Here is a 13,260-nt window from a genome sequence, read left to right on the forward strand (position 1 = left end):
AAACTAATAAATAATATACTTATTATGAGAATATCATTTCTTTTGTATAAGTATATTATGAAATTCTTAATTCGCTATATATTTTATCATAAATGAGCTAACTAGACAACGCAATGTAAAAATAATTTCTCACATCATATTATACTATTGTTCTCTTTATGAGCTCATTTTTAAGTTACGTAGGAACGTATTTTTACAAGAAAAGCAGGGAACGTCTCTAGTGTTAACACTAAAAAAAATAATGGAAGTAAGCATTTTTGGTGTGAAAATTTTAATATGAGTAGTCTTTTTTCAAACAAATAAACCTTGTTTCTCTTGTTTTAGAATCTTTTTGTACGATTTGCTACCGCAAAGTCTATAGATTTTGTTATGGTATGAATAATGAAACTAAATGGAGTGTAAAAACTATACAATTAAAGTACTGTTAAACAATTAAAATATAACAGTAGCTTATTATACGCCCGATATTTATGAATTGTGACTGGTTGACGCGAACTGAGCTATATTTTTGAGTATGATTTACAGTTGCACTCTACACTCGTCATAATAATTTTTCATCATCATCATCATCATTACAGCCTATACAGTCCACTGCTGGACATAGCCCTCCACAAGTTTACGCCAAAAATAATGTGAACTCATGTGTTTTGCTCATAGTCACCACGCTGGGCAGGCGGGTTGGTGACCGCAGGGCTGGCTTTGTCGCACCGAAGACGCTGCTGCCCGTGCAATAATAATAATAATTTTTAATGAGAGAGAAAAAAATATGTGTATGACGTTCATCTCAAAACCTCGGAAGGCATATTTTAAAACTTAATTAAAATTAAAAGGTAAACTCGTAGTCCAATAAACTAGGAAAAGTTAAGAAATATAACTATTAGTATACTAATGGTATGTTTCATAGGTTGTGGATAGCGCTATTTGACGGCTGATGATATCCATATTATTCTTTGTCAACATCGAATTCCACTGTATTTATGAGATATCTCAATTCCCAAAAAATGAATCTAAAAACTGTAGTTTATTAATTAAGATGAAAGAGATCCTAATGACCTATCCTACCTCCTACTGTTAAAGTCTAATCATAACTTATTTACAGGATAAACTCTATCCGCAACTGGTGCAAACAGACTCAGTAAGAAAAAATATATATATATATAGGTACGGATTCGAAAAAATATAAAAGCGTTTAACTGTATTATCACATTAAAAATATCAGAACAAGCAACGAACGTATAATTATTTTCACTTAATTACAACAACTTATCTCTTTCGTATCAATTTAATTATAGCAATTCAATAATGAAAGTAGATTTTAACCGATCTAGCTTATGTTTCATTGTTTGCTTTTGTCCCCACGCTTGACCTTGATAAGCCATATTTGACGAAAAAGGTTTGGCAGATTTGTGTTATCTTTATTCCAACTATTGAGAAAAATCAATGGCGTCTTCCCGCCCGCCTACAGTATCCAAGGCGACGCGTAAACAGTGGGGAGACGTCGTGACGAGCGATGCACGTCTGTTTGTGTCAACGAGAATTTTTGTTTTCAATTTTCGCGTCGTAGTTGGTGTTTTTTATTGAGAATGGGTGAAGAAGGAGCTGCGGCGGGAGGGATTGTGGCGGAAAAAGTGATACATACGTATCCTTTGATAAGGGTAATTTATTTTTTGTATTTTTCGCTGTTAAAACATATTTTATTGGATTTTTTTTCTTTGATATTTATATTTTATTGATAAATATTTATAACGAATATTAATTGTACCGTAATTTAAGACGTAAAGTACTATGTTAAGTACTGTAGTAAAATTATAAATTGAAAGTATACAAAGCCAACTTGTTTTGTTTTTCGATTCATGCAAAATAAAATCTAAGAATTTTTGCTAGTAAGGCGATTTTTTTTCTGCAAAATATGAAGTAAATATATAGTCTATTCATCAACATAAAGACAGGTGAAGGTCTGATTCCGGATCAGCACACCACTCTTGCGCATCGGTTATCTCCGCACACCGTGACATATCGAATTACTACATTCTAAAGTCTAAACAATATAATATAATGGGGGCCTTATAATTAACAGCGTATACAAATAATTACGACAATGATATTTAAAATAAAACGGTAGGTATTTTCAAAACAATTATTAAATTAATTCGTGACCAGTTTATGATTTTATATCATTTCTGCACTCAAAAAGAATGTAGGTAAGAACTAACATTCCTAAAAACCACACAATAAAATTAAATAAATATTACGACCTAACAAACGAACTTAACAAAAATGCCTATGTGGTTAATTTATACGCGGTAGAAGTAGGAGCGAGAGGTATACCAGCAAAATCTCTCTATAATCTTCTGAAATACCTTGGACTATCGAGAACTGCAGTAACTTATATTTTAGAACGAGTGTCTAAGGCTGCACTAACAGGGCAATTCGAGCAGTGAAGGTGCGCGTTGATGCGCATCTCAAAGGGGGCCTCCTTAAACCTACACCTAGGTCGCAAGTCCTGGGAACTGCTCTGAGTTTCTCCTTCTGCCACGCGATGAACCCGGCACCTGCACGGTGAATCCATGGAATGCTAAGAAGTTTGTCCCTCTCTCAATTACTCAATCGCTGTACTAGAAAAGTGGTTTCAATAAAGCATGGTAGTAATTTAAAATACTTAAATTCATATTTGATAAGATAAAATAAAAAAATTAAAATGAAACTCATTCACTCTCAATATGTCAAGTCTTATTCATATCAGCATATAAGCTTGCAATGCAAAACAATATTTTATATCCGTGACTTCGTTCGCGTGGGTAATTGTATCTTGATACTCATTATTTTTTAACACTGTAATCCTGATCCTCTGGAAATTAAGGAATAAAAAGTATATGTTGCCATGTAACCTCCTTTGTCTAATTTCGGGATTTTAGTTGTTTTTCCCGCAAAAATTGTCTCATTTAATATTAAAATGCTTGGTTGTTTTACAAGTACATCTATTTGGGCAGTAGTAGGTATTTCCTTAGGTTTTTTCCAAGTAAATCCCGATTTCACGTGAGTTCCAAGAGAAAATGTATGTTGCTCCACAGCATGCCTATCCTTCAGTGAAGGTCCCATAAAAACCATTTCAACCGTCCCGAAGATTAGCCCTGACAAACTGAAAGACGAACAAAAAGTTAAAACAGACAGACAGAAAAAAACACAATTATTCTGAGATCACAGACAGACACTTCAATTTTATTTATATTTATGTATAGATACAATATATCCGGCTTTAAGGAACAATTCCAAAGCCCAGAGAAACTACATTCAAATATGCATTACTTCCGTTTTTCTTCATTGTTTTGGCAGGTGTACCCTCGCATCTTACGTATATGTACATGCGTTCGAGGATCGTTAACAGATGAATAATTTTATGTTCTTCTAAATATTTTGACGTTATAGCATATGTTATGTATGACGAATGAAAATTGTGAAGACAAACAATACCTTTAAGAAGTACTTACTTCGTTGCTATTCATTGAAAGGAATTTTGATATACTTATGTATGTACTAAATACGACTTTTTAATTGAAAGGAATCTTGATATCATATATAAAATTCTCGTGTCACAATGTTAGTTACCATACTCCTCGGAAACGGCTGGACCGATTTTTATGAAATTTTGTGTGCACACCGAATAGGTCTGAGAGTCGGCCTACATCTATTTTTCATACTCATAAATTATAAAAGGGGGGGGGGGATTAAGGGGGTTAATAACATATACGGCAAACAACGTTCGCGGGGTCAGCAAGTAATTATGTAATAATATGATTTGACGCGTTGGCACAACGGTCACAGCACTGGTTTGTGGCTATTGCGCTAGCTGTTGCGCTGGCGGTTGCGGGTTCGATCCCAGCAAATGACAAACATTTGTATTGGCCCTACAGATGTTTGCCGTAGTTTGGGTGTTTGTGCAGTCCTTGTTGGTCTCCCCACTATACCTCGGAGAGTACTCGTTATAACTGATAGCGATCGTTACTCATAGTAGGGACAATATCCACCAAGCTGCATTGGAGCAGCGCGGTGGATTAAGCTCTGATCTTTCTCCTAAATGGAGAAAGAGGCCTATGCCAAGCAGTGGGATATTACAGGCTGAAGCGTAATTCAGTTCCATAGTAATTTATTAAAATGATCAAAAATTTATTTTTGATAAATAAAACTTCTTTGTGCACGCTTGACTTGGGGAGTAAGCTGGTGAATGCGTGACGAGAACGTTTCGATAAGTGTGATCGGGCGAGGCGAACGGAAGTTGAGAGGAAGATATAAGTTATTGAAAAATTAATTGAAGATAGAAAGAGAGCGAATTGCGTTTTTTGCTGTAGGGGCAACTAAAGAAGTTTTACTGCAGTCGTGTGATCTAAAGCACACTCGTTTTTTTTTTTGTTCTAGCACTCGGACATGTCAGAAGAAATGAGGACGGAAGCGGTTGAATTATCAGTGACAGCCTGTGAAAAATTTTCTCAAAACAACGAATTAGCTGCGCGAATGGTGAAAGAGTCAATGGACAAGAAATTCGGTCCAGCTTTTCACGTCGTCGTAGGTGAGAGCTACGGTTTCGAAATAACTTATGAATGTACAACGATATGCTACATGTATTTCGGCGGTAACCAGGCGATTTGCATTTGGAAGTGTTCGTGAATGACATTTTTTTTTGTGCCAATAGTACCTACAGAAGATTTGTTACGTTCGCTGGCAACCGTCCGGAATAGATATGCGTCGAAAGTAATCTGTATGTAAATATTAGGTACTTAAATGTTTAATATTTTAAAGAAAATTATTGTGCTTTAAATGAAAGAGCTTGTCATTTTCATGTAAAAATATTAAATACTAGCTGTGCACTACGGTTTCACACGCGGTAATTTAAAAAAAATAGCCTATAACCTTCCTCGATAAATGGGCTATCTAACACTTAAAGAATTTTTGAAACTGGACCAATAGTCCCTGAGATTAGCGCGTTCGAACAAACAAACAAACTCTTCAGCTTTATAATATTAGTATACTTAGATTTAATAGAATTTCTACAGTTAAAAATAACATAAGATAAAGTACATATTATATAAAATATTATCTTTTATAGTGACTCTATTTCCATACTATTTTAGAAATGACAAAATAAAAAGTAAACGAATCTCGTTATGATATTATTTTCTCGTGCTTATTTGGATACAGAGTTTAGTGGTTTGCAAATTGAAACGAAATACGCAAAATACCAATGAACAAAATATCATTGCACTTCTTTGTTCAACAGCAAATTAATTTGTATAATGTTATAAAATTGCAAAGAATAATCGTATTTTTAATATTCAAACTTGACTTACATAGTTATAAAATAGAAATTAATTTTAAATTGAATATTTACAATTCATAAAATAATTTGAGTAATAATAATAAAAATAGGTAACATACAAATAAAATCACGTAAAAATAGTTTTTATTAAAAAACCGAAGTCAACTTTACATCCCCTATTTAGGTACGCTCTATTGTAGAGTGATATTGATCGAGACATAACTACTGCTTAGTACATTGACGGGCTATGTTCCATACACATATACAGACACAGATATGATATAGGTACACTTTGAAATTGAGGTTTATATAATACTTTAAAAATTATGTTTTGTCATGGGACACAAGGTAGGAACGAAGTTCCTTCGGATAGTATAGAAGCAACAATTTGAAAAAAAAAGGTTGAATTTTATACATATTTTCTAGTTCTTGATTTTTTTTTTTTATTTTGTTTATTGGTTTTTAATAAAGTACATAAAAGTATTTAGGAAATTTAGTATTTTAGAAAATAAAAAATACTGTAAAATAAAATAAATCAAACAAAATAATAATAATAAATCAAACTACTAAGTGAAATAAAAAAACATATGGCTTTATTTATTTTTGTCGACAGTAAAAATTTACATAAATAATTTAAAAAAAAAGTTCAGTAGTAATATTTTAGTTTTACAAACGTCATATGCAGTCGTGTGACTGATATTACGTCACTTCCGCTATATATTTTTCTTACGGTTTTAGTATCACATTTTTTTCAGTTCGCTCGCCCAGCCAAATGTCAAGCCTGCCGTAAGGAACTTCGTTCCAATATTTATATTTTGGCAATGTATAACAATTAAAATTTACCTATGTTTTGCGGTAATCTTATGATATTGAATAATATATTGTAAGGGTAATCCATTATTTGCGTGAGCTATTTTTCGATCAGTTTCGACTCCCCCCCCCCCCAGGTGAGATTTAGTGAGATTTGCCTGGACCCCCCACCCTCCCCTTACGTGAGATTGACGCTGAATATAATAGAGATTACCGGGAACTTATTAACTGTTCAAGTATACTAAGTATACTTAATTTATTTAAATTAAATTAAATTCAAAGCAAAAACCAAATGGTTTTAATAGCCATGAGATTTATTTTAGCGGGCAAAATGTACACTTAAAATATATATTTTTTAATATCTGTAATATTTTATATTTTTTGAAGTTTATGTGAGATTTTCGATTATCTCCCCCTCGGTTTAAAGGAGACTTGGTGAGATTTCGTTGGACCCCTCCTCCACATTCTGAGCTCACGTAATTAATGGATATCCCCTAATCTTTTCCTCTATCACCTAACTTTTATTTAGCCATAATTTGCTCATACTTCATATTAATAATTATAACGAATAGGATGTAATTTACAGGTTTTTATTTATTTGTTAGTAATAACGAGTAGTTGCACGCGCGTAAACAATGAACAAAAAACTAGTTGTCAAAGTGCTAACGACTACGTAGGTACATAGGTACACATTAACGTAATTTATTATTTGTAATTACTGTGTAAAAAATCATATCCAAAGGTGGTAAATTAGTAAAAAAAGATAAATATAAAAATACCAAAAGTATTTTTTAATATATCTAAAAAAAAAAATGAAATATTTACTAGGTATTATTTTTTATTAACCATTATTTGTACAGCATAAATTTTACTACATGTACCTACTTCAAAACCTCTCAAGAAAATAAATCTAATGACAAATTATGAGTACCTAATTCACCTTGATAGTGAGTAGTACCTACTCGCGGTTCAACAACTATTATAACAGTCGTTCGTTTGTTCGAACATGACGCTGCGGTCCGTTGTCATGTTAATGATTTTATATTTTTGTAATAATTTTGTCACGTATCCTTGACAAAACTTAACAATATGGTTTTTTGACTAGAGGTTACAAGTTTTTTTTTTACATTTGGAATAGGTGTACTTATTGTACAACGTAGCACCAATATTATTCCAACTTAGAAAAAAAATACGATAAAAACAAAAGAATACTGTTTTAGATAAGTCATTTATACCTTTAGTTAAAATAGAAAAAGATTACTTTTAGGCCAAGAAACCTATAGGTATATAGTTTGTAAATTATATACCTACTCATTTTTTAAATAATAACTAGAAAACGTATTATTTTATAATCAACGTAACCGAAACGTTTTACCGATTTACTTGTAATACAAACAAATATATATATAATATACAAAAAATAAAAAATTATCACTTTCATTTTATGCGTAGTATTGTGATTTTGCGACTTTATTCAACAAGGCAATGTTGTGCAAGTATGAAAGCTATAGAAAACCATTTGTATAATGTTCTCAATGTACCTTGACTTCAATCTTAAAACTGCTTGCGTTGTTTTTTTTTTTAACAATTACTAAACGAGGCCACTGGTAATAGGGTATAGCATAATGTATGGAAAATTATAAAATGTACTTATAAAATAAGCCATTGTAAGTCCTATAAAAAATCAACTCAAGTGTTTTATGACTCGAGTTTGTAGGAAAAGCCGGTTAACAATAATGTTGTCACTCAAACTTTAACTTATGTGCTAAATGTGAAAAAACCTTTTTTTTAATAAAAGCTCTTTATTTATTTTTTTTATTGAAAGAATGTGCAAAATGCGGCTGGAGTATCAAAGTCCGACTGGACACGAATAGATTTTCTTATTCCGGTATTTTGCCTTTATCGTATAGATATATTTATATGGATTTGCGCATAACTGTATTGATATAGTTGATATTGAAATAAATTCTATATTTCAAGTTTTCTTGTTTCATTTAAGACATTTTTAAAATCCCTGATTCTTTGGTATAAGGTGAAAGAAAACTACAGTATAAAAATCATTTCCTTTTATGTGTTAAATATTACATATTTCAATAAATTTCAAATGATCAAATTGAAATCCTGTTTCCTGGTTGAAGATTTTTTATGGTGTCTTTTTGGTTGCATATTTCTGATAATGTGAAAATTCCTTAATACTGTGCTAGGTATATAACATGTGGATACGATTGATGAGTAAAATTTCCATAAAGGGTTATGATTGTAAATTTAGTCTAGAATTAATGATAATCGTAACTTAAGTAACGTCAGAATAATAACTGAATTATATACTTATATCGAAATAAAATATAGTCTATATTTTTAAATTGTGAAACATGTGAAAATTTTCATTAAAATCGGTCCAGCATTTTCAGAGATAAGCTCGGACAAACATCGTGACAGGAGTTTTATATATATATATATAATAATATAGATTATAATTATAATTATTGTAAATGCCTCAATCGTAACCAATTTATATACTTGGGTGGCTAAATTAAAATTATGCACATTTATATAATAGGAAACAGGGTCCATTACAAGTGCTTCACCAATAAAATACGTCTTTTATATAAACATTGGCACATATAATGATCACATAATACTCGTTACAAATGTATAATTGTTTTACGTACCGCCTAAACGTTTCATATGAAAGCTTTCAATACAAAAATCTATTTATAAATAGGAATCATTTATGAATATTTTTAATAAGTATCTTGAACACAAAACTTATATATATATATATATATATATATATATATATATATATATATATATATATATATATATAAACTTTTCTACACTAAACTGAACCGAACTAGCCAGTAAACACTTAGCTGCTATGTAAGTATAGGCGTCACGTCATATAGAAGAAATGGATCTAAGTCCGCCACGCTGCTCCAATGTTGATTGACCAAGATTACAAAGAATAACAATCATTATATGATAATAACCGTGTTTATGATAACAAATAGGATTGACGGCTTTGTCCAGTAACTTCCAGGGATCGAAGCAGATACAAATAGTTTTTTTATAAACACAAAGATCTGATCCGAGAGGAAACAAAACGATTGTCTTTCTATGTAAATTAAATATTTAAAAAAATAAAGAAATGATCATGAATGTATCTTAAACTATAGCTAGCCAAGTTATTATGTGACGATTCAAAATGTCGATTCCAGTTTTAGTACTGCCGATTGCCTTAAACGTTAAATTGTATACCGGAATATCCTTTATAAGAACCCTAAACTCCTTATATGTATTCTGTATATGAATAAGTATAATTTTCACTCATAATTGATTCCTATTTACCGATCGATATTAGACAACTCTATCGTCATTGTAATATAATACTTGGATACAAAAAAAAAGAATTATCAAGACATTGGAAGACTTAAACTAATAGATACTTTTTTAATTCAAAAGGTTATGAGAACATCCCAAAAAAAAAAACATAATAAAAAAAACTAATTATACAATCATATCAAATATACACATCTGTATTTCTTTACAAGATCGATAGAGCGTCACGTTAGCGTCACAACAAGTCACAGTAACACAACCTAACTACATTTAAAATTTACACCATATAACTATACATACAGCTATGAACATATCGTGGAACGTCGGTATAAAATCTACTAAACTCATACAATATAGTAAATATCGTTCTAGCCTAATCTAAAAATTTAGGAATAACAACATCTTTCAGGCACGTTTTTATCGAATACCCTGTACAGTCAGCGACATAAATAAACAATACAGTGTCATGTATACTTGTTATTATTATCAAAGTTTATAAGTATTTTAATAAACAATATTTTTATTAAATGTTCGTTTTGATATTTTCGTCGCTGACTGTACTAACAACGGGCTCTTTTAAAGATAATAAGCACCTCTATATAACATGGAAATCAGTTAAATACTCGGATTTAAAGTAAATCACTATATATTTCATAATAATCGAAGGCGGTTCCGACAGTGACCGCACTCGTCGTTAATTACAATATATCATAACATGAAACGGCGAATGCGACTGCCATACAAAAGTTCTCCATAAATATACATCAGTAACAATCTATAAAACTATTAATAAAGGGAATTGATAAATTGCGTTTATATAAAGCAATTATTTTATAATTGAAAACACCGAAAGCGATCTATCAGGTAAGTTACGAGGCGTTTGATATATTGTACTCCGCTGAAGCTTATACCTTAAACTATGAGTTAATATTTAGATTAAAATAAAAAAAATTAAAACCAAAGATACATCTAAAGCTTTAGGTCACGCCATTCTAACCATCAGATTATTACAGATTGTTGATAAAACGTAGAGATGATGTACTCGTAGTAAATAATAGCTATACATATAAATATGTATACCTTTGTCTATTTTACTGTATATATTTGGGTTATATACTGTGCGTTAATCAATGGCCATAATCACAGGCAAGAAATTCCTTCAATATTAAAGTTACACCAGTTTACATACATACACTATAGGTGAACAAGACCTTTACTTTGATACTGCAAACAAAAAAAAATGCAAACTTGTTTATTGTATTATTACCGTTTTTTAGATCAAAATTTCTAATTGGGATATCAGTTTTTTTGTATTTTTATCTTTTTAATTGTATAAAAATCAACATTTAATTAATTAAGAGTGATGTACATATCTATAATTGCCAATTATACTATCTTAATATTGTGTATAATAACTTATTGTAATGTAATGTTTGTTATGCTGTTGATATGTCTACAAATAAATAAATACTGATTTCATTTAGGTAAAGCCTAATAAGCCTAAAATGTTATGTGGCGTCATAGTTGTAAGTCATGGCTGCAGTATTATAAGAGATTTTCTTGTGTTAGGACATAATTTGTAAATAAAATTATTTCAATGTTAACATGTTTCAATAGTCACCTCCACATAAGGCGTAGCTGTTATGTTAGACGAAATAGTCATTTAACCATGTTTTTCTTAAAGCTTTTGTGTTAATGTTTGTGTTTTGTGTGGCAATTATAATTATGCAGAAGCGCTTTACGCGACTTTTCCTTGTAAGTCATCAATGAAACGCGTGTAACAAAATATAATAAATAAAGCCAATTTTATAATACATATCAGACCTTTTATTTTGATCATGATACTGGATATATTCTGTCCATCGTTCACTCTCATGGGTAAACTGGTAGGGATCTTTTAGTTTTACAGATAAGTTCGTACTTGCTAACTGCCATTGTATTAATGTTTATGTTTTAAAGAATATATAATCAGTAGCACATTATAATTTTAGAGGGACCGTGAAACAGTATGGCCAGTTTATGAATTATCAGTTACCTCCTACACATATTGTGTAACAAACTTTTAAGAAGCAGATAATAATTTCAATTGAATTAAATCTCAGGCCAATGTTATAAACACATCGGTCTCAAAATTAAGATATATATTTAATTAAAAATATTATCAAAAGAGATTTTTATAACAAATTCAAATTAATGGTTAGTTAAATTTATAAATCGAACACAGGGATTATTTTTAAAACCTAATTTCATAGACAACAACCATCGACAACCAATCGTTTTTTCAAGGAAAGATCTAAATAAACAAATTCAACCTCATTAGATAATATTAAGTAGTAAATTGTCTTAAGCAATATTATGTATTTAATAAAATAATTCTATTACATATCAACAAATTGACTGATAAATCAAATGTAGTTTCATTTTATTACTATTTAGGGACACTCATCCTCCTAAATATTTATATAACTTCTTTTTATGTTTACAATAAAGAGTAAATTATTATTATTATTATTTTGTCCTTTACGTTTTGTTTTAGTAAAATTAGAAATAATGTAGAAATTATAATATCATAAACCAAATCAAAGATTTTTCGTATTTTCAATATAAAAATCACTCAAGTCCGCAATATGTTTTCTGTACATAAAAATATTTCAAATTGACTTTGTAAATAATAATTTAATAATATTAAGATATAAAATTGGTTTGCAAACTTGCAAGCCTAAGAGATCAAAGAATTGTGACATAATATTTAATATTTTTATAATGAATTACCCAGATTAAAATAATGTATGATTTTTTTCATTATTAAATAACGAAAAATGAATGAGAATGAATATGGAAAAAATTAATGATATTAAAATAAACTTTTTTTAATGAGAAGCTAATGTTAGGTAATGTTTCGTTCATTATTCATTTATAATTGAATTACTATCTACTATATACAATGCAAAGTCAAGTAATAACAAAATATTTATCAAACGAAATAAAGGTTTTATAATCATAATATTATATGTTATGCAAAGCTGTACTCTTCTTCAATTCCGTACTAAATTGCATAATCGAATCGATTAGTGCATTTCTACTGACGCTTGGATAGAGTGGAGACAAGCAGATCGTGAATAGCTAATTATAGTGCTCGAAATTTCCACACTACATCATTGGAAATAGTTTAAGTGGAGCATTCGGATTAAAAAAAAAAATACCTGTGAACATCAGTGTGTGGTGCCAAGCGACGCGTGAAAAGCGACGCTGCAATATAGTTTAGTTAGTGATATTATGTCTTAACTTCACACGTCATATCTGTTTCAGAATCAAAATGGACAAGAAGCTAATTGAAAGTGCCAAAAAAAAATCACAATTATTTGACGACTGATCAGTCGCTCCATTCCACTCCGTTTCAAAGGAAATATCTGCCTATTTTTACTTTAAATTTTCTTCATTTAATAACAAAAATTACACTTTAAAAGTCACGAGCGTGATCGTCTCTATATCAAAAAGTAAAATAAACACCGAAGACAAAACTTACAATTAACAATATTTGTTCCGTTCAATACTACACCGTTTTCATACAAAGAAATCCAGATACATCACACTTAGTCTACTTAGAGGCAACTCATCGAGCCTCCGGACATTGCACTAAGTCTCGTTTAAAGGCTACTCCTCAGTGGAGCGAGGTGTCATTGGACATTGCACTAAGTTTTCGAGGGTCCCAAGCGGGGAATCCCCGGACAGAACGTGGAGGCACTGCCTCGCGAGCGGGGAATCCCCGGACAGTACATGGAGGCACTTGCTCGCGA

The 13,260-nt window shown here is 30.7% G+C and overlaps 1 protein-coding gene across 1 annotated transcript; it reads left to right on the plus strand.

The window, feature by feature from the left end:
* Window positions 1-1,526: 1,526 nt before the first annotated feature.
* Window positions 1,527-4,753, plus strand: LOC123654090 (dynein axonemal light chain 4). The gene is made up of 2 exons (XM_045590051.1): window positions 1,527-1,655; window positions 4,414-4,753. Exons 1-2 carry the CDS (start codon window positions 1,584-1,586, stop codon window positions 4,660-4,662), a joined length of 321 nt encoding a protein of 106 aa, XP_045446007.1. The 5' UTR covers window positions 1,527-1,583; the 3' UTR covers window positions 4,663-4,753.
* Window positions 4,754-13,260: the final 8,507 nt, after the last annotated feature.

This window comes from Melitaea cinxia, chromosome 5, assembly GCF_905220565.1.
Source record: "Melitaea cinxia chromosome 5, ilMelCinx1.1, whole genome shotgun sequence".
NCBI lineage: Eukaryota > Metazoa > Arthropoda > Insecta > Lepidoptera > Nymphalidae > Melitaea > Melitaea cinxia.